At 36.1% G+C, this 26,740-nt stretch overlaps 2 protein-coding genes and 1 non-coding gene across 5 annotated transcripts; 1 reads left to right on the top strand and 2 right to left on the bottom strand.

Moving 5' to 3' along the window:
- The first annotated feature begins 1,461 nt into the window (after positions 1-1,461).
- Positions 1,462-7,081, top strand: LOC104900806 (microtubule-associated protein 70-5). The gene is made up of 10 exons (XM_010688328.3): positions 1,462-1,630; positions 4,452-4,537; positions 4,635-4,700; positions 4,777-4,947; positions 5,023-5,349; positions 5,433-5,579; positions 5,683-5,754; positions 5,969-6,481; positions 6,564-6,712; positions 6,824-7,081. Exons 1-10 carry the CDS (start codon positions 1,534-1,536, stop codon positions 6,837-6,839), a joined length of 1,644 nt encoding a protein of 547 aa, XP_010686630.1. The 5' UTR covers positions 1,462-1,533; the 3' UTR covers positions 6,840-7,081.
- LOC104900807 (pentatricopeptide repeat-containing protein At4g16390, chloroplastic) lies at positions 3,830-15,645 on the bottom strand. 3 transcript variants are annotated; one of them, XM_019251147.3, is made up of 3 exons: positions 13,323-15,645; positions 11,731-12,307; positions 3,830-4,688 (listed from the first exon to the last, which is right to left on the bottom strand). In XM_019251147.3, the coding sequence occupies exon 1, from the start codon at positions 15,437-15,439 to the stop codon at positions 13,388-13,390; it is 2,052 nt and encodes a 683-aa protein (XP_019106692.1). In that variant the 5' UTR covers positions 15,440-15,645; the 3' UTR covers positions 3,830-4,688; positions 11,731-12,307; positions 13,323-13,387. The 3 variants fall into 3 exon arrangements, with proteins under 3 accessions (XP_019106692.1, XP_048491682.1, XP_019106691.1); XM_048635725.2 differs by lacking the exon at positions 11,731-12,307 and having other exon boundaries at positions 3,830-4,232; positions 4,566-4,688; XM_019251146.3 differs by lacking the exon at positions 11,731-12,307.
- Positions 15,646-23,309: 7,664 nt separating this feature from the next.
- Positions 23,310-23,383, bottom strand: TRNAR-UCG (transfer RNA arginine (anticodon UCG)). Its single transcript has one exon. It is a non-coding gene; the product is annotated as a tRNA-Arg (tRNA).
- Positions 23,384-26,740: the final 3,357 nt, after the last annotated feature.

The following is a 26,740-nucleotide window of genomic DNA, read 5'->3' as shown; positions in this document are numbered from 1 at the left end:
AATTATAGCAATTGTCCTAAACATTTTCGAGAAAATATAATTACTTACGTTAACTATTCTTAAGGTCATCTAGGAACAAAAGAAAATTCCAACCTAACTACTACCTTTTGGATTAAAAAAGTTAAACCCTTCAATATCAAGAATAAAACCATCTAGATTACTCTATCACCTTCAATATTCATGTTTATTATAATGGTTATTTAATTTTATTGAAATGGAATAAAGCAAAACCATAGTGTACTATAAGAGAAAGTATAATTAAATCTCGTATCAATCTCTCTAATTGATTAATGAGTGGTGATGAAGAAGAAATAACATTCCTACTAGATTGATGCTTATGTTCCTCAAAGATCAATCATCATCTAATACGATATTTACAAAGATTCCAAAAACCAAAACCAAAACCAAAAATAAAAAATAAACCTATGGTTGATATAAGTGGAGAGTAAACTCACGTTTCGATCTTTCTCCCACAACACAGTGAACTTTATTTTTCCATAAATTTGATTAAGTAATTTATTTTCTATAAATTGTAATTTCATAAAAAAATTTGACTTCCCACATAAAACAAATGATCATATATAGTACTCATACTTCTTCAGAAAAAAAAATATATATATATATATATAATATATAATATATATATATATATATATATATATATATATATATATAGTACTCATACCAAATCCTCAAAACTTAATGAAAAATTCATCCAAAAAAAGCACACTAGCATTTTCATTATGCTTTTTAAGACCACACTAAATCCAAATGCAACCGAGTTATTATTACAATTTATTTTTTCTCAAAAACTAAACTAATAGTCGCATATGGCTTTATTTTTTATTTTGAAGTATTCTATTATTTTTGGGAGTTGTTTGGGTCGAGAGAAGTTACGTATACAAATATATTAAAAGGTGTGCGTAACAATGTATATAAGTCATGTGATTAGCAACAAGATTTGAACCCGTGACATTTTGTTATTATACATGACACAATTACCATCTCAACCAACTTTTAATCATGTTTTAAATGTCCACATTATTATATTTGTACCTTTTAAATGTTGAGTTTCCTTAATATATTTTAATTGGAAATAGAACAAAATGCGTATCAGGTACGGAAACACACTATCAATCCAGAGAAACGTCCGGACCCAAAAACTAATTAAGAGTCAAAAGATGATCAGGAAATGAGAAATTGATATGATTAATTAGATAGTAACGGTTACTCTCAAAGGAGGAGGAGTCTAGGCGGGTTTAACGGACTTATGAGATGATTAAGGATTAGATTATATGAAAGGAAAATGAAATTTGAAGGGGAAAGAAAATGATTTTGGCCAATTCTTCCCTCTCACATTTCTTACAAGTCTTAAGCGCTAATAATTCCTTAAAACTTAAAAGCATGGACTTCCCCTACCCCCATTTATCATCAACTATATTAAGCCCCATTTTTTGCACTTAATCCACAGTACAAATTTCATCAGATTACAAGGAAATTGAAAAACGATACTAATTTGTTAGTATTTGTATAATGGAATACTACATAACAGAAGAGATGAACTTCATTTCTCAGCCTCAAACGGACCCTTATGTGTTGGAGCTTAATAGATTGCAAAATCAGCTTAAAGGTTTGTTGCTTTTCATATGCACATATAGACGTTTGTTATCTACCTTTTTGTGCAACTTTGCTGTGCTTCTAAATCTATGCCATCCGACATGAGTTCAACATATCATAGCATATATAGATATTTCATATTTATGGACAACAACTATAAATATCATGTCGATGTTAACTAGTTTAGTTTGTATACTTTTTAAAAGTGTTGTACAAGTCTTGTAATAAATTTCTAAATGCTCACTACTTGAAAAAAATCATGTGAAAAATAAAATATGAACAAGGTTACACCTAAAAAAACTAATATGATCCTAGTGCACATTAATTAATATGCACCAGATTCATGTCACGTGGGTTGTAAACTTGTAATCATTACAACTTTCAGTATTGCCGCCTTGCCTTTTATTGGGTTTCATTTGTCTTTCTCTCTACTTAGATGATCTACTCATTTGATAACTTCTTCGTTTTGTTATAACTTCTTCATTATCTGTCTCGTAACTTAAAATTTTATTTTCTCTTTTATAACTTTTTCATTTTCTCCCGTTTAAGTTGTTACTCTGTTTTCCTTCACGGTCGTATACTATAAGAATAGATATTAATTTAGTGCCAAAGATAATATGTTTCTGAGAAGGTCTAATTTTTTTCCCTTGGTGGTTGGGTGTGGCCGTGTGGGGTTAAGATGATAATGTCAAATAAAAATCATACCCAGATTAATGCATTTAGTTGCATAACAAAATAGTATGACTTAGATATGACATGATTCATATCAAACAAGTCTGTTTGGTGGATAGTTTAGCTTTCTATTAAATATTAATGTCACTTGTTTTGAACGTCACCCCTTTCCTCTCTTTTAAACACCATTACAAAATTCCCCAAGTCTTCTTTCTCTATTAAAACTATCTACGATAATTGCATCATTCCTAGGTTCGGCCCATTGCTCAATATCAGGTGCAGTTTTTGAACAACCTTATAAAGTGTTAATTCATATGTGAGTTTGTCTATATTGAAATTAGAGAGAAGATCCTTAATATTTAAGTTTGATGAGCTACTCTTATAACTAATTGATTTTACAATTAAACCTTATCAAGCTTATACGTGTTCAAACTCTCCTCTTATGCGATTTTGTGTTAAATCGGATGAACTTTATCAAAATCAATGATTCCTATCCTTGCCAACTTACTTTCCCTTCTTAATTAGAAACTAAGACCTAAAACACCTTTTTGGGCAAATTAAAATTACATACTTCTTTTATTTCTTTATACTTGCAATATTTCAGCGACCATGAACCACGGAAGAGGAGAACAAATCAAGCATAACTCATATCTTAAATAAATTAAGGCTTTCTTTGTATAAAAATTTACCAAAAAGTGAAATGTTGCAAGTGCGTAAAACATTCTTATCAAGAATACATTACAAAACAGGAGAAGTATCAAGTATGTGATTGAGAGCATGCCAATATATCGTTTCCAGACAGTCCGAGCCGAGGAACATGTTGACCAATTCAAGGTCTAGGTCCATGTGATACTATAAGCATCCCGTTATTATAGTTTAGATGAAGGCTTGTTCTCTTCAACATAAAACAACAGAAATGAACTGATTACAATTGAAATGAATTGATTACAACCGAACTGAAACTGAATTGAACTTAACTAAATTGAACTAAAATGAATCAAATTATGAAATGATAATTGGAGCTGAACTGAACTGAACTAAAAATAATCTGGAGAGAATAGGTCCGAAATTACGGAGAGAGCTCGCAGGTTGCCCTTTGTCGCACTTGTCTTAGCAAAGCACTGCAGTCGTTTTTAACCGGCAGTTGTTGCGCAACCCATATGAGAAACGTGGAAACAAGGATATATCTAGAACATTTGTAGCAATTGACATATTTTATTTTTTTTTGGTATATATTGCTTTGTTCTCCAGCAAGACTATGAATGGTGAACGGCTGAGCAACCCTACCCTTGTAATGTAACCCTCTGTTTAATGTTTATGATCTGATATATCATCTAACCGACCTACTTCTACTTCGTACTTCATTTGGTATTGGACTTCATGCGGCGCTCAAATCTTTCTTAAATCTTTGATACAAGCTATTTTATTCAGCCTCTTCATTTTACCTCAATTATCCATGTCAATACCGACACTAACATAAGTAAAGGCTAAGCCGCTAAAGGTAGTATAACACTTCATTTTGGGCAAAAATCACGAGAAGTTTTCATGAAATAAGTTAGTCGGACAATTATCCATGTCCAACACTTGTCTCACTAGCATAGGGTACAGCAGCAATGTCATACAAAAATAAAAACGAGAAAAGAAAAGTGGTTTGCTCATTTAAAAAGTAGCTATCTTCTACTATGCTAAGCAGATCTATGAAGATGAAATGAAGTCTCCTTAATCAACATTAGGTGGAGTGCATCTTTTTTGCCCCACTGCTTTCAAATATTAAACACTACCAGGATGCATGATCTCTAACAAACTGATTCTGATTAAACACCTGAAAATCAAAGTTCCAACTTCTTCCAAGAATTTAATCATCTGTAACTCACGTTAATTATGTTGAGAACGTACCCTACAACGGTCTTTGATGCACCAATCACCATAGCAGTATAAGAATTCTGTTAAGATGTTGGCATCTAAGTAACTCATAAATCGCTTTTAAAGATGCATGGCGAATAAAACAACGTAACAGATCAAGTTTTCAATCACTGATTAACAAACTATAGCTTTTGACATATTATATAAGAAGCTACTATTTTATACTTCATCAAACAATGTGTTTAGTCAGCTATGTCTGAGTTCCAACGAATTCTTTTGGGTTTTAATCATGGCTTTAGAGAAAGATAATGAGCTAGGTGATGCACATAATGAGATCAAGGCTTCGCGAGTAACTCAAGCGCTGCAGGAAAAGGCTATAGATGAGGTACTTATACTTACAGATTTTTTCTTACCCCATGATTTTCGCTTAAGCCTGTCTATGTATCGTGAATTTCCTTCTGTTTTCTTCCCCACTCGTGCAGCTCAAAACTACATGTAATAGGTTAGACGAGAAACTGAGAGTCACAGAGAATATCCTGCAACAGAAGGTATGCTTCCATTCAGTTGTTTATTAAGGTTTCATAAGGAACCAAATATTAAGATTAAAGAGCTGATGAAACACAGAATCTAGAGATGAAAAAATTAGCAGAAGAGAAGAAGGATGCATTGGCTGCACAGTTCGCTGCTGAAGCAGCCCTTAGGAGGCTACACACAGACCAAAAAGATGATGACTTTTTACCAATTGATTCAATCATTGCTCCACTTGAAGCCGAGATCAAGATGTACAAAAATGAGGTAATGCTGTATTTAAAGTTAGAATCTGATTTACATTCTTTCACTTATTCTTCATGTTCTCTTTTTCTTTTTTAGATTGCATCTTTACTAGATGATAAGAAAGCTATGGAGCGTCTTACAAAGTCAAAAGAAACAGCTCTACTCGAGACAGAGAAAATCTTGAGGAGTGCCCTCGAAAGAGCTTTGATAGTTGAGGATATACAAAACCAAAACCTTGAGTTAAGGAGAAAGATCGAAATCTGCCAGGAGGAGAACAAAATACTTGAAAAGACCAACCGTCAGAAAGTCGTAGAGGTTGAAAAACTTAGCCAGACTGTTCAAGAACTTGAGGAGGCTGTTTTAGCTGGTGGAGCTACTGCTAATGTTGTTCGAGACTTTAAACGCAAAATTTCTGAGCTCTATGTAAGATCTAATCCTCTGACAGTAAATCGCTTCCAATTTTTCACTGGTGTTTGAAGCTATCAATCTTTTTTGATACATGTTAGGAGGAGAAGAGAATTCTGGAGAGGGAGCTTGCACGAGCCAGAGTGTCAGCGAACAGAGTAGCAACAGTTGTTGCTAATGAATGGAAAGATGAAAATGATAAGGTTATGCCAGTGAAGCAATGGTTGGAAGAGCGCAGGGTCATGCAGGTATAAAACTTTTAGCTAAACTCTTACCGAACAAATGCTAAGGAAATCCAGGGAGCTGTTCATTTATCAGTTAAGAAAATGACAACATTATACTAATTTCCAGGCAGAGATGCAACGTTTAAGAGATAAACTAGCTGTGACAGAAAGAACTGCAAAGGCAGAAGCGCAGCTAAAGGTAAAAATGTAGTGTTTTACACCTATGTTATTCAGACTCTTCATTTTACCTTATTTACCCGCATTGGATATTTGATGCACTAACAATGAATCTGAACACTTAAACGGTACTTTTTCGGCCAAATTCATGTACCGGTGTCCAGCCCAAGAACCCAGCTTTGCATTATTATTTTACTCTCCCTCCCCCTCCAGAATCTCATTAGGTGCTTTCACAGGAAAAATTCAAGCTGAGACTTAAGGTTGTAGAAGAAGGCCTGAAGCATGCTTCAAGCAACGAGTGCACACCAAAAACCTCGAATACTACTCATCAGATCCTGGGATTTGTTACAAACAATGGTGGAGCTAAGAAGAGATCTTCATCGCAGCCAAGAGCTTCAGTGATCAATAGTAGGAGCTCTCCACTTCACCAGCCTTGGATGGAGAAAGTGAATAGTTTGGAGAATCATATTTCAAGAGAGAATATATCCAAGAAAAGTTTATGGGGATCTAAGTCTAAGGCGATGGGTGCAGAGTGTGGTGGGAAGGAAAACTCGGAGTTGATTGCGAAAGCTGACATGTCAAAGAACAATAAATCTGCAATTCAAACAGAAATAGAAAGTAAAGATATAGGGAATGAAGATGCAGTGTCAGGGTTTTTGTATGATAGACTTCAGAAAGAAGTGATCAATTTAAGGAAGACTTGTCAGGCCAAGGATGATGGATTAAGTGCCAAAGAGGAAGAGATTAAGGTATTAATTTGCCAAATCAAGATAACTTTTTATGTTTTCTCTATCAGGCAAATATATTTATCAGCTAAAAATTCCTTGGCAGATGCTTATCAAGAAGGTTGACACTCTGAGCAAAGCCATAGAAGTTGAAGCAAGAAAAGTAAAGAAAGAACCATCAGCTGGACAAAAGGCAATAATACCAGCAACAATCGGTGATAACAAGAAAATTTGGGGCAGAAGTTTCCTTAAACGGTAATACTTCAATAGTAACTTTACATGTTTTTCAAAGTTTAATGTATAACATCAACTAATGTCACTAATTTTAGAGGTCATTAACTCGTGAAATATCTGATGATTCTGCAGGGTCACAAAATCCTAATGAGGATTCAATAAATTTGGGAACTTTGAGCTCAAGAAGTTAAGATATGGAGATTTTCCTGTGCATTTTTTTCAGTGTATGTGAAGAAGGTTATTGTGTCACGAGTCACAACAGCTAGCCTTAGAAAAACCGCCGTTAATCGGTTGGAAGCTGAGATACATGACTCAACAATGTGATTTTGTAAATTTTGATTTCATTTTGTTCTGTAAGTAAAATTATCAGATATACATTTTACTTCTCTATATGCTGATCCCTAATCTACTCAAGTAAAAGAGAACATTCAGATCATTATCATCTGATCATCTCAACTTCCTAACTTATGATATACTCCAATGCAAATGACTAAATGAGCTAATAAATTACAAGATATAGTAAGTTTCCTGTATAATTCTATGTTCCAGAGACAATTGCTTAGTCACATGAATTGATATACAGTACATCCTCTTCCTAAATCACTGAGGTAAGAAAGGTACAATCCAAACTAAAAAACACCTCTCATTTTCCGGACAGGTTTTACACAAGTAAAAACACAGGCGTCCCGAGAAAATTGGGTTGCATCTAATCTATATACCACTAGAAAAATGACAAAAAAGTATCCCTAATGTGCTCATAAACTATGTAGCATGAAAATGGCTGGAATTTCGGAAACAGAAGTAATTCTGAAAATGAAATAAATCTCATGTCTCAACCATTTCCGTTGTTTTGTAGCTTATCAAAGCACACAAAAACCTACTCTGGGATGGTAGTAAGACATGGCTGCCACCTGTGTCTCGTTCTTTTTTCATTTTCCCAAAAGTTCTCAGAAAACTGCACAACACTTCCGGCAGCTTCCAGCTCCTTCACATTCTTCAGCAATGCCTCCAACTGTTTCTTTGTTACCACAATCTTTACAGTTCTACGTTTGGTCATATCATCAGCCGGCATTGTTGGAGAAGTTGGGGGATTAAGCAGGATCTCGGTCTTGCCTTCCCATGGCAACGAGGCGAGAAAAGGAATCGGGTGAACCTTTGCATACTGCTTAAGTTCCTCGAATTCCTGTTCCCTGTTAGAGCTAAATGCCCCCTTTTGAGACATCATAACTTGAAAGCAATTTCCCATGGTGATTGTATAGCTTGAGACTATATCATATAATAAAGGCAACACCCAAATATCACCCTTATATAGAGTTTGTTCTTAGTTTCACAGCAGGTCAGACGGCAGAATAACGTGCAGGCCACCTAAACTGATAAGGTTTTAAACATTCTAAACAGAAGAGAAGGTCAATACAGTAATGTCGGCTTGCACGTTCAGGCAATAAACTAGGAATTTGTTTAAGCACACTTGCTCCATGTCTTCCCTAAAATACAGGGTCGCCTAATGTCAAAACTTCCAATTGGTAGATGGTGGACTAGTGTCTACCCTTCGTCTACCATTAGAATGGTAGACACGGGCCAAAACGCAACCCAAAAAATATAAAACTCGTGAAACTAATGTACATCAACTGTTCTCCAATGAACATGTGAAACTAACGTACATCAATTGTTCTCCAATGAACATCGATCTCGACGATTCTCCTTTGTTGACCTTTATTTTTATGTTTCTTAGTTTGTTTGTTGCAAATATTTCTTTGTTCTTTGTGTTTTCTTTGTCGATTCATTAGGTTGAATGGTTGTTCATCAGATATTTCCTCTTATGTTCATCTTTTTTTCTTGTTGTTCATTGTTGATTCAGATGTTCATTGAGTCTTGTGTGTTGTTCTTTTGTTCTACTTTCATCTTCATGTTGCTTAGTTGTTCATTGAGGATGTTGTTTTGTTTATTGTATTATAATGCGAATGGTGTGTCTACCATCTAATTTGCGCAAAACTTCTGCCTTTAAAAATCTTCTCTTCAAGTTTATTGGCTCCAAAAAGAAGGTAATTTAAAAATTAAAGAAGAGGCCGGACGTATAAAATTAAATCCCACATAGTCAAGCACAACTGTGTCAATCATTCTGCAAAGGTATGCTTAAGAAATCCCATATGTCTCTATAAGCGACAATTGAATATTATTTGACTTCACCTGAAAGATGTTTTAGATACCTTCAATTGAGGAAAAGGAATCAGAATTGTAGATGGAGTAATATGATTAGAAGCAGTACAAAGGACAATTAGTGAAAACAACATTACTATTAACTATAAAGAAATGAGGTGGAGATTGAAGAAAATTGCGACGACGTGCAATTCAGGCTTGAGAAATCTAGTTTAACACACTGCTTGTAGAAATCCGGTTCCCAGAACCCATATACACCACAACAGAACCAATTATAGCATTCTCAAGTATTTTTTAATGGAAGAATTACGGTAGGCCATAATCTAAGTTACTCGGACTCATCATTATACCTGAAGTATCACTGTTAGATCTTAATACCCTAAAATGTGTTCTTGGGCCATACTCGCAAAAAAAAAAAAAAATTCCTAAATTTGCCAAGATGAACACTTGTGCACATACCCATGTCCGATATGAATAGTAGAGTCCGAGTTGAATAGTCTCATTCAGTCAACTTGAATCCTAAGATGAACCAAGACAAAGTAAAGACTCAAATCCTGTCATCTTCCATTTAGTTAACTGTTAGCTTATAATCCCACAGAAGTACTTCAAGTTGAATACTTCAGTACTGCACTGAAAATCCAATTAAAAAACAAAAGAACTGCCCTACAAATAGCAATTTTACCAACTAGTTGGATGTGCTTCATCACCTTCCCATTCAAAACAAATATAATCATTTCAACCTCCTCCTACACATAGATACATTCACCAATCCCCACAATTATCAGTATGATTCTGTTGCCAGGAAAATGACCCCATTTACTTTCCTAATCATCCAAGTAAACTATACAAATATAGATGTTTGCCATTACTATGTTTCCACCTACTTGTATCATTTCATAGTGCAAGATAAATACTTGGACCTCATATTTCACAATTCATCGACAGATAAATAACCCAATGTGGAAATTGGAGAAGTTCAGTTCATTGACAGTAGCACCTAAATAGCCACAGGAAACAGTCATTTCAATCACAATACATGCACGAGCTGAAATTCAGCCATAATCGCGAATGCTAGCCTTAAACACCCAATCAGATGTGCTGCAAACGTGTTAGTCCCACCCCACTTAACAAAGAAGTCTATCACTGAACAATATGTTTCTCTTTGTCAAGTAGGTTAATTCTCTAACATCCTTGGATAAACATATCCTCGTTATAAACCTCAATTTCAGGTTCATAAACTTCAGGGAAGGGGGTGAGCAATTGAGCATCGGTCCAGGAATTGCCCTTTAGTTGGTAATGAAATAAATTCTAACTATGAACAGCTTGACAAATCCCTAAAATACAAACTGGTAATGACTAACGACCACTTCTAATTTGAGGCATATGACAATAAGCCTGGATCCACAAACTAATCCCAGCCAGTTACAATTTAAAAAACTATGTAGTTCGAAAATTAAGAACCCGCAAAAGCTGTATTGTTGCTTAACTGGTTTATATGTCAGCAAAATGTCAGCGATCAAAGTAATCGGAATTCTTATATTTATATTGGGAGCCAGTGACTATAAGCTATGTAGCATGGGTACTTCTTCTAGGTCACGTACTCGTACCCGATACTATAGGTACGCGTACCCTTTCCTAAATTTTCAAAATCTTGCCGTTTTCTGTCCCCGTACCCGTACTCGTATCCGTCTAACCTAGACTACAAGCTGAATAAATTTCAGGTTCATATTAATCAGTACTATAACATTAATGTGTCAACCTAAGATTGGGTAAGGCAAAAGTTCTCTGTTGTAGACATAGAGCAGTGGCATAGAATTATATTAGGGACTAACTCTAAACATGCCTCAACAACTCAACAACTTCCCCATTTCACCAATAATACCAAGAATTGTTCTAGCTTTCATTTTCGAGAAGATATCCAAAACAATCCCAATTCTGATCCAGGGATAATTGATTCTACGTCAGTTACATTTGTCTTTACAAGTACTAACAAAGTATCAACCTCATAACAAAAAATACAATGGAGTAGCACAGGGTGATAGGACCTCATTTGAGGTATTAAAAACTACAATAACTTGGAAGTAAACACAAGGAGGACTGAGGTTCATTTATCATTGTCCCTTGGCATGGTAGAGCTAAAAGTTACAATAACATGTCACCAGTGGCGGAGCCAGGATTCTCAAAGTGGGGGGACAAAATTTGATCGTCAAGCATTCGGAAAAAAAAATTAGAAAAAAAAAAACAAAACAACTCATATCAAAGTATTCCTCTTCAAACCAATTACATAACAAATATGCAATTTGGAATTTTTTTACTGTTTCTAGATTCCTCTACACAATGTAAGAATCTCTCCTGTAAAAACTTTCCCTCTCTTCAATAAACAAAACTTACTCTTCTTCTGTATCAAATTCCTAGTTTACATTTCATTTTTACCAGCTTAGATTTATGCTTTAATGGCTTCCTATGAGTTTTCTGACAAATATCAATTAAAATATGCTTTTGGGTTTTGTTCCTCTCCAACTCTTGTATATCATTATTTCCAACTCAAATTCAATGTTGCTAGCAATATTGCGACCCTTGTAGAAGCTACTTTAACTTCATATGAATATAAATATCAATCAAAACATCCACGAGCATATATTCATCAAACCAATTACATATTTATAATTTCCTAATTAGAAATTCCAAATTGCAAACTAACAATTTCTTAAATCATGAGTTCGTGACCAATTCTAAACCAACAACAAATCAATCAACAACCATAAATCCACAATCACAAATTAACATTTCACAAGTAGTAATTCACAACCAAACAATGTAAATTGTAAATATTACCTTTTTAAAAAAAACTTAAACTAAAACTTAGGGTCAAGAACACTTACTGACTGACTGAAGTGAGCGTCACGAGAGGTCGGCGACGGAGAATGGACGGTTGCGGTGTCGCTTCGTCTCTTGACTCCGTCGTGGCGTCGCAGCATCGCTTCCTCTTCATCTCCTGAGTCCGTCGCAGGCTCGCAGCGTCGCTTCCTCTTCGTGACTTCGTTCCTCTTCCTCACCGCTCGTCGTCGTCGGCTCCGACGAAAGCGAATGTGCGGACGACGTTGTCGTCCCTCCGTCGCCGTCTCTCCGTCGTTGAGATTAGGGTTTCTCTCAATCTCTCTTCCTTAGTCTCTCTCTTCTTCAGTCTCTCTCTTCAGCGTGTTTTTTTCAGAATGTTTTTCAAAAACTTCACGCGTGCTGCTGGCGTGTTTTTTTTTTTTCTTTTTTTTTTAAAAAAAAAGAAATTATTTTTTAAAAGTGGGGGGACATCTGTCCCCATGTCCCCCCTGCTGGCTCCGCCACTGCATGTCACTGATGGGTTTCACATATCATTGTAAATGGGCAACGCATATGTAGACCCTTCACTTCATAGATAGAAGCATCTCAAAGAGATCCCTATCTTAGAATCGTTGTCATTGCCTGTGGTATGCAAGAAATGAGCTCCGGTGCTCCACACTTTACATTTTGGAGAAAAACATTTGATACAGTAAAGTGGAACATCAAATTAGAAAGGAGCCATTCAGCTCAAGCTTAAGTAACAACAGCGATTGCCACAAGCTCTTTGACAAGCACATTGCACTTTTTTGATAATATGAATAATAAAATTTCAGGGAATTCTTATCTAAAATTTATACATAACTGTAAGCAATACAAAGTTCGGCCTAAAGATATACTACTATGCAGCTGAAATTCTATATTTTGTTCACTTCTAACTTTACTCACTCTGCATGAGAACTCAAAATCACATCTCACAATCTGCTTTCTATTTTATACACAAAAGGCACAGTGATGTCACAATGTAGAGGAAAAGTGATCATATTGAATTTTGGGATACCTTCGCAGAAAACATAGGTACAATGTAATACACCCTTCAAAAGTATTACATTATCCCAACCCTTCATTATGGAGGATTCAACATAACTTCACCAATAAGAACCTTAATAATGGGTTGTGTCCTTCCCATCCTCTCTCCACGTTCAATATAATAAGGGGTATGATGAGAAATCCAATCATATACTTCTTTATATTCTAAGAAATATGTGACAACTTTCGTTGGACATCATTGCATATATGACTATTAATTTAGGACGGAAACATTAGTATTTAGAACCCTGATTCTCTAGCACACAATATGAGAACATGTTAAACAGTGCGGTGAGATACGCATAATCTCTGGAGCAGTTGTTGCCAATATACTGGAAGTCAAATAAGATTATTATCATCAAAGAAAGGGATTTTGTTTCAGCATCAATTGGAGCATATAGAAGCGTTTGGTCACTTCTACTAGAACTAAACTTGGAGATCAATTAAGATTGAATAAGATTCCTTCAGTTGAGTGTGACAACTATTGAAGACTTGTAACCAAAGGGATACAAAATTACCTCTATATAAATATTCATCTAATAAATAAAATGCTGCAATGAAGAGCACTTACTATGACTGTGTGAGAAGGTAGACAATTGATCCATCCACGAAATTTTTACAAATGGGATGCAGAGCTTAACCGGAAACTACTTCAGGGGATTTTTTAGACTCCAACCATGACAGAGCTGCAGCTTTTGTTGTCAGAAACCAGCCAAGCTTATCTGGAGCCTCATGGAATGGTGCATCAAGTTTCTTGAGATGTGCCTCAAACACACCTGCTAATCCTTTCTCGGAGTACTTGTGCTTTCCATGTCCTGTGTTAATACCAAGCAATGGAGGAAGTTCCTCCCCACTCTCTATGGCCTTTGTCAAGTCATTCATCCAAACATGCAAGGAAGTCAAAGCGGCTCCAAGGGAAAGAGATTTCAAGTGCAAAGACCACTGAGTGGGTGTTCTGGACTGTATATTTGTGTATACTTGAGAAGAGAGTCCCTGTTCCAAAAGCTCACAAGCTCTGTCCAATAGATTAAGGTTAACACACAAATCAATCAAGCAATTACTATAAGCCTTCTTAACGTCAGTACTGATTGTATGAAAGAGTTCAGATGCAGCTCCTTTGAAATCCCCTTCATTGCTCTCTCCCTCCAACAAAATTTTAACCACGGTACCAAGTTTCTGATTGGACTTTTCAATGCACTCAAGCAGCTTATATAATTCTTCTTTTGGTGTTTGTGTCATGACATTTAGAAGGCAACCACAAAACCTATCATCAGGAGTTATACCCAGTTCCATGAACCGATTGAAAGTCCTCACTACATCATCAGTTTGGTTGGCCTTCCCATAACATTGGATAAGCGAGGTTAGAACAAAGATGTTAGGCTCAAAACCAGCCTGAACCATCTCATTTAGCACATTCTCTGCCTCCGAAACTTGCCCACTGCACGAATATACGGTAATCATAGACGAAAAACTCCAGCTATCTGGTTTGCAAGTTCCTGAACTCTTCATCTCTTCATAGATTTGTATAGCTTCATCAACATAAGCCACATCAGCACACATGGCTAAAAGCGAGTTATAAAGAATAACATTGAACTCCAGTCCCTTCTCTTTCATTTCTCTATAGACCTTAAGAGCATCATCACCATAACGAGCCCGACAAAAGGCCCGCAAAAGAGCAGCATAAGTTCCCCAACTCGGAGAAATCTCATTGCTGCTCATGTCCTTGTAAATATTCTTGGCTTGCCAGGGCCTTTTAGCGCGCCCCATAGCATCAAGCAATGTATTATATATAACTAAATTAGGCTTAACACCAAGAACCTTCATCTCTTCATAAACATTCAAACACCCATCGAAATTCCCCGACTTTCCATATATCTTAATCAAAGTAGAAAAGGTAACAGCATCAATCCACCACCTCTCAGTCCGCGCACGGTCATACAAAGCCAAGGCTCTATCCACATTCCCTGCCCTTCCATAGGCATCAATCATAGCAGAATAAGTAACATCATCAGGATTACACCCGAAAACGGGCATCTTCTCAAACCATTCCACAGCTTTATGGGGTAAATAACAAACCCTACAACAACTTATAATAGTAGAAAAAGTAACATTATCAGGCTTAACACCTCTCTGTTGCATTTCATCAAACAGCTTCTCTGCTCTCTCTAAATCCCTAACTTTCCTCAAAACCTTCAAAGTGACATTATACAACACAACTTCTCTGCTCAAATTAATCTCATTCTGAAACCAATTAAGCGCCAATAAAGCGGTGTTTGGATTCTTCATATTATTGAGAATAACAACAGCATCTTGTTCTATTAAATTATCTCCAAAACCAAACAAAACCCTAGAAACATCTTCATTTGTAGCATTACATGAATCTAAAGAATGTGAGATATCCACAAGAGAAGTATACCTGGAATCGTAAGATTGTTTTCGGAGCTCCGAAGCTCTGGGACTATTCGGGTTGACCCATATGTAGCTTTTGGGAGGAGAATTGGAGGGTCCATTTTGGATTTGAAGAGAGGATTTGATAAGGAGCTTGGAATTTGAGGAGAAAGAATTGGGTTTGAAAAGGAGAGAGAGACGAAATGAGGGAGAAGGTGAGGTAGAAAATGGGTGCAGAAATTTGGAGGGAAGGATTTGATAATAACAGAGAAATGATGATGATAATGATGATGATGCCATTTCTTCTGTTCTTCGCCCAACTGTTGATGCCTTATCAACTCATACTCAACTCTGAAGGAACATCCAAGTAGGCAAGTACACAAACTCTAGGAACAATTTACACATTCTCCTCGTCGTAATCTCAATTCTCGACCATGGATGACTTTCGCGTAACTTACACCTTGTTTGGTACAAACTAAAATGACAGGTTACATGTTCGAATCTCTTCTCTCTTTTACTTTATACTATCTTTGTTGTTCATATGGATCAACAAAAAAGAAAGGATTTCGAAAGAAAAGGAATAAAGTGGAAGGAAATATGGACTTTCTAATATTTGGTTCATTAAAAAAAAAAAAAAATCAAGTGAAAGAAAATGGAAGGAATTGGAAAGATATACTCTTTAATAAAATTTTACTTTTCTATCCTCTCAAAAAAAAGGAAATTTGGGTGGAAAGATAAATTTTATACCAAACATGGGAAATTAAGATTTTTTTTTCTTTCTCTTCCTTTCTTTTACTTTTTTTACCCTTTTTTTCTCCTCTCTTCCTTTCCTTTACTAAAAATGAACCAAACATACTTGGTAAAGTTTTGTGTGGGATGGTACCTGAGATCTACAATTATATTCTATCTATATCACTGTGCTTAGTCGCTCATTTACACTAAAAGAAATTGTGGATGACTTGTTGAATGATTCTAGTTATAAAGGTAGCTTCTGAGAATGATCTAGTAATTTTTAAATAATAAGATCAAAAGAGGTAAAGTTTACCCATTCGTCGGGCCGCGTTCGGGCCGGGCCGCGACCAAAAAAATGTCTATTGGTCGGGCTTGCCCAAAACCCGTCCAAAGCCAAAAAAATGCGGGCGGTCCGGGTCGGGCCCGGCCCGCGGGCCAACAAATTCTGCCCAAAAATGGGTCGGGCCAAAATGATCACCTCTAAGGTAAACTAAACTTAATTGAAATTAAGCTCAAAAGTATAAGGCCTAACTAAAGTTTTCACATGCCTTACTTTGGCCTAGTACACTTATTATTCAAGGGTTACTAGACATTTTTAGAAACTACCCGGCTCTATAGATAGAATTGTTTAGAATAATCTAGTTAACACAATAGTTATTTATATAAAACACATCTTCTATATTCCTTTAAAAAAAACATCTACTATAAACTCTATTTATTTGAAGATGACTTGAATAGTTCACAAACTTATTATTTCGAAAGATTTGTATGTAGATGAAGAGTATGAATTGAATGAATAGTTCACGGACTTTATAAAAAATATGAATAATATTCAAAGTTAATATGGTATAACTATTAAAAAAACGAATAAAGTATATGATATGTTTGTTTTATTTTTTTGGTACATAATGAAAGTTAGGACACCCTTCTCTCAAGAGAGACTCCTAACGAATCTAGAAGAACTAATTTGTTTAACAAAGGATCCATAGAGATATTCACGTCGACCGAGGCAGCGAAACTAGTGTGACCTTTTTTTGATAGAAGATCTGCTACCCGATTAGCTTCTCGAAAAATATGCTTGATGGTGTAGAATCTAAAATGACGAAGCAATTGTCGAATGTCATCAATTAGGGTTTGGATAGTCCAGGGGCAATTATAATGCCCTTGCAGCACTCTTATAACTATTTGATTATCTCCTTCAATATATAGATCTTGAATATGTTGTTGGATGGCAAGTATCAGTCCATTTCTTAAGCCCCAGGCTTCAGCAACGAGCGTTGAGGTTTGGCCAAATCGATAAACTTGAGCGGCCACAAGAAGACCCTCGGAGTTGCGAATGGCAACATCGGCAGCGGCTGATGAGTCAATAACTGAACCATCAAAGTTGAGCTTGATGCAACTGGAGGGAGGAGGTTGCCAGCTAACTATGATGGGAGTAGGGGACCTGCAACAAGGAATTGAAGATATAATAAAGGAAATATCCATCGTAGTTCGAGTAGTCCATTCCAAATACAAATGTCAAGCTCTGTAATAAAGACGATTTAAATTAAGCATAATTTCGTCGAAGATAATTGAATTTCGTTCCTTCCAAATACTCCACAAGTTGTAGCAAAACACTTGCGAGGCCTTAGGGTAGGGACGAATACACGTTAGGCATTGTATAAGATCTTGAGGCACTATATAACGGATTTTTGGTCGTATATAGTTTCAGTTCCAATATTGGCTAATTAGAGGACATGTGAAAAATAAATGGTCAAGAGTCTCAGTATCAGATTTACAAAGAGGACAAAGAGCGTCATTAGTGATTTGACGGTTGGCTAGATTGCATTTTAATGGCAAGCCATTTTGTAGACATTGCCATAGAAAAATTTGTAGTTTAGGGGCTATATTAATGTGAGGAGTAATTCCATGAGCGAGCCAGGTGGCTGTTTTTACAGTAAATTCACCAGAGCTAGTAATCCCCCAACAAGGAACATCTACTGCGGTGGGATAACTAGGGATAGAAATCCCCAAAATTAGGTGGACGATGTGGGATGGAACTAATTCATTAAGGAGAGAAACATTCCATTGCCTAGATGGAAGAATGACACTACTGACAGTAAGTTGCAGATTATTATAGCCGTGTTTGAAGATTTAGCATTTCAATAAGGCTTTGATTAGTACACCAGTTGTTAATCCAAAAATAAATATTTGTTCCAGATCCAATTTTCCAACGTATTCCTTTCCTTAATAGCTCTCGAGATCGGAGAATGGACTTCCAAATATGAGAATCTCATGACTTAGTTTTGTATTCAAAGAAAGAAGTATTCCGAAGATATTTTTGGCGCATAAGAGTTGGCCAGAGAGAGTGTTCGTCAGAAAGGATTCGCCATCCCATTTTAGCTAAGTATGCTTCATTTACATGGGCCGTTTTTCGAAAATTCAACCCACCATATTTTTTAGGACGACAAATTTTTGACCATGCAATTAGGGTAGTCCGGAAGAGTTCGTTGAGGATCGCCAGAAAAACTTTCGGTTGATATTATCTATTGTAGAGCATATTTTCTTGGGAAGATGAGTTGTTGCCATAAAATAAGCTGGGGATGATTCTAGATGACTATGAATAAGAACTGATTTTCCAGCTTTCGAGAGAAAATGATATTGCCAAGAATTAATTTTGCTGTCAATTTTTTGTACTAAGTTGTGGAAATCACTAGGCATTGGCTTATAATTGGAGAATATAACGCCCAAATACCTTCCCAAAAAACCTTGGGGTCATGTTAAAAATACCAGCAATCGATCTACGTCTAGAATTCGGAACTTGTTTTGAAAACATGATCGATGATTTATGAAAATTCACTAACTCTCCTGAATTAATGCAAAAAAAAGTCTAGAATATTTTTTAGTCGATGGCAGACTCTAGTTAGCTTTACAAAATAGTAAGCCATCGTCAGCAAAGAATAGTCCTAGAATTATCTGCGAATGTGGGGCAAGTTTGATTCCAATTCCTGATTTTGAATTTTTTGCTGCGCAATCCAGTTGTCGACAGAGGACATCCATACATAAAATGAAAAGATAAGGTGATAAAGGGTCACCTTGGCGAAGTCCTCGAGAAGGGTGGAAGACAGAGGTTGTGTCTTGATTGATGATGAGTGAGTAGGAGACAGTTGAGATGCATTGCATGATCCATTTGATCCATTGTTGGTGAAAACCATAACTTTTAAGAGCATGGGCTAAAAAATCCATTCGATACGATCATAGGCTTTTTCCATATCTAATTTCAGTGCAAACCATCCCTTTTACTTTTTGATTTATTTAAAGATATTCAGGATTCTTGAACAATAAGTACATTATCATGTATAAGTCTTCCAGGAGTAAATGCATTTTGAAATGGGCTGATAATTTTAACAAGAATTGGCCGAAGACGTTCTACCAAAATTTTGATATAATTTTGTATAATGTGGTGCATAAGCTGATAGGTCTGAATTGATTCGGCTTTTCAGGAGTAGTAGCTGTTTCGGTATCAAGGTGATTAATCTATGATTAACACTACGCAATAGATGACCATGATTGAAAAATTCATGTAGGGCTTTGCAGATGTCAGGACCTATAATATCCCAATATTGTTGGAAGAATTTAGATCCATAACCATCTGATCCTGGGGATTTTGTGGATCAATGCTAAAGATTGCGTCTCTTATTTCTTTGTCCGAAACAGAAGCTACTAAATGTGAATTATCTGTATCGGAGACAATAGGTGAGATGCAAGGTGTAGATACATGCCGATGACACTGGTTGGCAGAATGAAAGCGTTCTTGAAATTCTGATAAAAAAGCATAGTGTATTTCATTCGGGGAATCGACCCATTGATTCAAATGATTTTTAATACACAAAATGCGTTGACGTTTGAATTTAGCAGTAATTTTGGAATGAAAAAATGCAGAGTTACGATCTCCTTTTGTCAACCATTATTTTCGAGAATATTTCCCCCAAAACTTTTGGTAAAGTTAATAGTCGTTCTCGTTGGCGAACTAGTCGTTCTAAGTGCTGCTCAATATGAGGATTGCTAGGAAACTGGAGTAATTGTTGTTGGACATTTTCTAATCTAGTATGATTTTGTTCCAGTTTTTGTTGGACATGTCCAAATTTTTTCCTTGCCCATATTTCAGTTCTTGTTTAATAAACTGAAGTTTTCGGGTTATATTATAAAAATGCGAACGTGAATGTTGTCGGTGCCAATATTTGCTAACAATTTTTCTTGTAGTAGGGTCATTAGTCCATGCATTTTGGAACGAAATCTGGCTGGCTTATATTGTCTTACTTGATTGTAGTTAATATTATAGGTGCATGATCAGAGCAAGTATAAGCATCATATGAAGAAATGATTTCGATATTTGAAGCCCATTGGGGAGAGACTAAACAACGGTCAAGTTTTTCATATATATACTGGTCGTTATGTTTTTTTCTCCAAGAGAATACATTCGAATGGCTGCAAACATCTTGGGCCTGACAAGAGAAAAGGAAGTCCGAAAGAATTTGACAACGTAGAGGGGGGCATAATTCCCCCCTTTTTGTCACTGATGTGCAAGAGTTCATTAAAATCTCCAATAAGGCACCATGGAAGGTGAAGACTGGAGAAAAATTCAGTTACATTGTTCCAAAATGGAGCTTTATCAATGTTTTGGGCAGGAGCATAAATACCAGTAAGCCAAAAAGTAAAAGAGAGCATTTTTCTTGAACTATAAAGTGAGCCAAACGGGCGATGATGTTTGCGCGTGTAATAGAATAAGTCGTTTTTTCCATAGTACCCATATTCCACCACTATGTCCAATCGGATCTATATGAGTATATCATCAAAACCCAGGGTAGAAAGAATCTTCTGCGATTTACTTTTGAGCTCATGGTTTCAAGTATAATTACAATATCAGGTTTGTATTTTCGAGTGAGAAAAAGAATCTCACTAAATGCATTCTGTTTTTTAGCACCTTGAATATTCCAACTAATAATTTTCATGGAAGACATATATTTAACATACTATTCGATTGTCGACAAACGTCGTATGCCTGCGTAGGCATCACAGAATTTTGGGCTAGGTCAAAAACCAATCGCGTAGAGTTATTGCAAGGATAATAGAGAGTTCTAATTCAAAACCATAATAGAGTTACAATAAAATTGTGTTTCACTTTGAATACATATATTAGTCGTATAGTGTGACAATGTAGCTTTTCAAGTACTTTGCATTGCCTCCCACAGTAGTTTTCACATTGATTTAGCATATAACGTTTCAAAGACAACAAGTGTCTAGACAGGCATCGAATGATGCTGGGCAAGGCTATCGCCAGTCCCAAAAGTCGGGCAATATGGTAAATTGACATTTACTCACAGAGTTGCGGCAATTAACACAATCACAATTAGCTTATACAATCGCAAAGAGAGAACAATCTTTCTACAGTGTCGTGGCTTTGGCATGAGATAAATTCATACATATTAGTAATTGCAAGCCAATTATGTCAGTTATCCAATCACTGGTTAGATACTCATAGAGCGATAATCTAATAGCAAACCATTTCAATATGTGTTATATTGCTTAACAATGGACAATATATTATCCAAGAGCGCACCCATATGAGGTGTCGTGGCAAGTGATGATGCACATAGAAAAATATAACAATGTCATGTACCATGTAATTATAGCCTTCATTAATTTCCCCGACTGGGAGGCGTACATATAAACGATGGTGTGCATCGAATGTGCATATAACGACAATTATAAAGAAAGTAACAATACTTAGTATTGCAGGACTAAAAGACAACTAGTATAACAATGTCAAATTGAATTCCATACGAACACAAGGCCAATTGATAAATTTGACAAAATCTCCATAGGTGGCTACCATACTGAGGCGAATTCCATGAAGTTCCATCGTTTAAGCTGACATACCTACTAAAAACAGAAGACCCACAAGGAGTTTTTATCATAATATATAGCAATTTGAAATTTGGTCTGATTTCTTCTTTAGGCTTAATTGTGCCGATGTTTCCAGATAGAAAAACCGGATTTGTTTTTTCATTGCGTAACCCACTCTAAGAAAATACATTCCGACCAATGTAAAACATATTTATCATGGGTACATGACATACGATTATAACAACAGGTTTATAAGCCCTAATTTGTGATGTGAACCGATAGATGCAATTGTAAAGAATGCTAAAGTACTTAGTATAGCAGGACTGAAATACAACTATTACAATACTGTCAAATTGAATTCCATAAAAATACATGGCCAATGGAGAACTTTGACAAAACCACCATATGTGGCTGCTAGCCTGAGGCGAATTCCATGAACCACGATCGAATACACTGACATATATATTGAAAACAGACGACCCCCAAACGGAATTGATCATATCAGAGAGCGATTGAATTTTAGGCCTGATTTCTTTGTAATTCGGAGAACTTGGTGCAAAATTATACTTAATCAAGATTAATGAATTGAGTAAAGGAGATAGAATACTTACCTGGATTGAACACCAATTACGGCGTCGGTGGTGGGGAATTCGAAGGTGTCGGCTACGGCTTCTGTGCTGGGTAGGTGGCTGGAGAAGGTGAATCATCTTCTTCTTCACTTGATGTTTGCGAAACACAGCGGCGCAGAGTGAGGTCGGAGCGTGTAGTCATGGGTGATTGAGGACGTGAGGAGATCAGAGGAGAGTTAGATGTGTTGGGTGGTTCCGGCGGTCGGGGGTTTGTAAACCCCATCTTGAGAGCCTCTCTCTCTTCCTATTCTCTCTCTAGAGTTCAGTACATTTTCACATTCAGACATACTTCGACCGTATATGATATGTTTGCTTGATACTTAAGCATGGGTGCACAATCCCCTTATTGCGGATTATATTCACCCAAGGACGGCAATTTGTTAGAGATGATCAGCACTGCCCTAACCCAAAAATTAGCGGGTTTATCCTGACCTCAAAATTAACGGACTTAGGATACAATATTTCGTCCAACAATTTGTTCGGACTCGGTCCAATCTTATAGCGCAAAAGACAGATCATGGACAACCCAAATTCGAAACTTTTGACCATGCTTAAAAAAGGCCTAAAAGCCTGAGTGGCCCAACACAAAATGGCGGGTTTGGCATGAAGAAGTTAGCCCAAGACTTTGGTCTCAAACGGGTAACTTTTTTTCGTCAAAGCCCGACCTGGCCGATGATCATATATGTCTTACAATATCTTCGCATAAACTTTTACCTTAAAGAAACAAGGATGGCTCTCATGTCAAAAAAAAAAAAAAAGTAATGATGGGGAACTGGGAATGGGCTTAGACGCTTAGTCATGGAAAAGACTAAAGAGGAGTTTGGACTTTGGACGTGTGGCTGAACTGAACTTGTACATAAATAAGGGAAGACCAGCTCAGCTGTTACATTTTAGCAGAAAATGCAAAAAATCATTTAGGGTGGCGACCACAGTGGGAGTCGAACCCACGACCTTTTGATCCGAAGTCAAACGCGCTAATCCACTGCGCTATGCGGTCAATCTTATATGATTACAGATTGAATCAAAGTAATCCATGAATTGCAGCATTGGTCTTTTTCTCTGACTTTTCTTAGTTTCAGAAAAGTTAAGAAGTGTTGAAAATAATAATGAAAATTTCAAATTTTTGATGGGAGTACTTTAAACTTTAAAGTAATAGTTTTGATGTTTTTCTTTGAGATAGAAGGTGAAGTAGAAAAATGGGTGTAGACAGGGCCGTTCCTGATAATTTTTGGACCCTAGGCGGACCTAAAAATAAAGGCTCATATATGACTCGATCCTAATATTTTATAGGCCATATAATTAAAACTTTCGTACCTAAAACTATAATCTATATTTTGTTAATGATACCAATAAAAAATAAGCACATCTATACAAATATATTAAAAGGCGTGTATAAACAAGAAACTGTGCCACGTGGCGCTCTTTCTATCTAGGGAGTTTTAGTTCATGTTATCCATGTACAATAAAAAAATTTAGAAATTGCTTAGTATAGGGTTTGATTCCGAGATCTCAAGTACATATACCAAAGTCTTAACCACTAGGCTAAAGTTGTACTTAGTGTTATTATCATAAAGTATTATATTAATAAATAAAATTTTTTCTTACTCGGGACATGGCCCGGGCCTAATAACTAGTAATATTATTAAAAATTGTACAAAATAGCACAAATTTCACTAAATATTCAAAAAGTGTATCAATTTTTATTTAACTGGTCATAGTTAATTTTTTTTTTTTGGGCCCCACACGATCGTGGGCCCTGGGCGGTGGCACTCCTTGCCTACCCTCAGAACCGGCCGTGGGTGCAGAAATCTGGAGGGAATCAAGGAAGGATTTGATAATCGCAGAGAAATGATGATGATGTCATTTCTTCTGTTCTTCGCCCCAACTGCCGATGCCTTTTCAACTCATACTGAACTCAAGTATGAAAGAACATTGAAGACTCCAAGTACACAAACTTTAGGGACAATTTACACATTCTCCTAGTCATAATCTCAACTATGGATGACTTTTGCCTAAGGTAAAGTCTTGTGTGGTCATGTGGATGGTACTCGAAATTTGAGATCAAATCTCATCTATATTGGTGTGTTTAGTCGCTCATTTATATATAAAAAAAATTATAAATGACTTTTGGGATAATTCTAGTTAGAAGGATAGCTTTTAGGAATATTCTAGTAACTTCAAATAATAAGTTAAAAAAAGGTAAACTAAACTGAGTTGAAATTAACTGAAAACAAGCTAAAAAAATAAGACGTAACTTAAATGTTCACATGTCTTACTTCGGCCTACTATACTTATTATTTAAGGTTACTAATCATTCTTAAAAGCTACGTATTTGGTGTAGACTTCACCGTATTGTTACTGTAAACTTTGCCACATTGTTACTGTAAACTTCGATTGACGACGCTTTTGACCGAAAAATTGATTTTTTTTACCGGCATTTAGTTTTCCGATTGTTTTTGCCGTAATTCGTGTACCGAATCATCGGAATTTCTCCTTTTCCGGTGGATTTTGGTGGTTTTTAGTTCAGATTTGAGCTTGATTTTTGAATTGAAGTTACGTGGTAGAGTGAAAGTGTGAAGTATAGTAGAGAAAGTGAGTTTGCTGGTTAATTAAGGGTTTTACTAAATGCCCCCCTTCTTTTTCCTACTAATGCCTTGTATAGAAACTTCATATGTATTTATACTTATATACATTTCTTCCCTTTCTTTCACTCTCCCACTCTCATACTTCCTCACACTATCTCATCATCCAAGTACTTTTCCAACCGCTTTTTCGGCCAATTTTCCAGTCACTCTCTCTCATCACATATTGAAGAAGGTTAAATGACATCATCACGCCGCCACTCCTCCGGCAACCTTTCCGTTTACAATACGTGCAACTTTTTCGAAAGTTGAAAATGCCGAAAAAGTGGTCAGGCGCCTAAAATAGGCGCCTAATAGGCGCTTGTACCTGTGGTTGTGTGCCTATTTTAGGCGCCTAGGTACTTTTTTAGCATTTTTAAGTCATTCTGGTAAATTTTACTCTACTCTGAGATGTTCTAATAAAGCTAAATAAAATCGACCAAAATAGAGGCTGAAACAAAAAATGATTACATTAAACCCTATGTATCGAAGCGGTCAGCGAGACCCCCGTGCTAAGTTTTTTGAAGCGCTATATTTAAGATATTCTACCAATTTCAATTGAAAAAAATTTAATTACATTAGCATTTCCCCATAATATAACGAGATGGTAAAAAAACTTGAAGTCATTGGAAAACATGAACTTGTTGAAATTTTGTTAAATCTCGTAGTACTTCAATGGAGAAAATGGAAGGGATGAGAGAGAGAGAGTGAAAGATAAGAGGGAATGAAGAGGTGAGGAGGAATGGAGGGGTATGTTAAAGGAATGAGTGAGTGAAAGTATTATAATACACAAATACATATATATGTATTTATACAGGACGTTAGTAGGAAATTTCAGGACGGCGTTTAGCAAACCAATTAATTAAGGTTAGGAGAGAGAATGGATATGTCTGATAGTGCGGGAAGGAGAAGTGATGCTGCTGCACTTGACAGTAATGGTACCTCTGTGCCCAAGGAGGTTTTAATTTCTAGTTTTTTTCAAATTTAAATAAAAATTAAAAAAAATCAACCAATAAAAATTAAAGCAACACATGTCCTAGAGAGAGTACCACATCAACTTGTTTACCTCCTACAACAAGTTACTAAGTACTAACCGGTATTGCCCTACTGGAGGAATTTTAGGCAAAAGTTTGTATTATTTAAAAATAATCAAAAGTGTGTATTATTGCGAGAGAATGGGTAAAAGTTTGTATTATTCTAGTTTAAAAATCCTATTTAATTTCATAAATTAAAAGGAAAAATTGACAAAAATAATCCCAACTATGACCGGTGTGCTCAGAATAATCCGAACTTTGGGTTATTCTAGAATAATCCAAACTATTTGGGGTACCTTCCCAAAATAATCCAATCTTTTATTTTTCTTGCCTTCAATGATCTTTTTTGGGTCTATTATATATAGGATAATTAAAAGTTTGGATTATTTTAAGATCATACTCCCAATTAGAGATGGCAATGGGTAGGATCTGGACAGGGTCATCTAGGATCCAGATCCAAATCCGTTTTTTAGGCAAAGATCCATATCCTACACAGATCTACTGGATAATAAGAATGAGGATCCAGATCCAGATCCGTATGGATCCGGGTCCTAGACGGATCCTTGCTTATTGTCTTCAAACTACCCTAATTTTCACAATAATCAAATATTTTAGACAATAAAGTCATCTAATATCAACCAAAAAATACTTTTAATTTTTGAAAAATAACCATTGCAACTACTTACAACTATTCAATTA

The sequence above is a fragment of the Beta vulgaris genome, chromosome 8 (genome assembly GCF_026745355.1).
Source record: "Beta vulgaris subsp. vulgaris cultivar EL10 chromosome 8, EL10.2, whole genome shotgun sequence".
NCBI classification, from domain to species: Eukaryota; Viridiplantae; Streptophyta; class Magnoliopsida; order Caryophyllales; family Amaranthaceae; genus Beta; species Beta vulgaris.
Note: the sequence above shows the minus strand (reverse complement) of the source record. Positions and strands in the feature narration are given on the sequence as shown.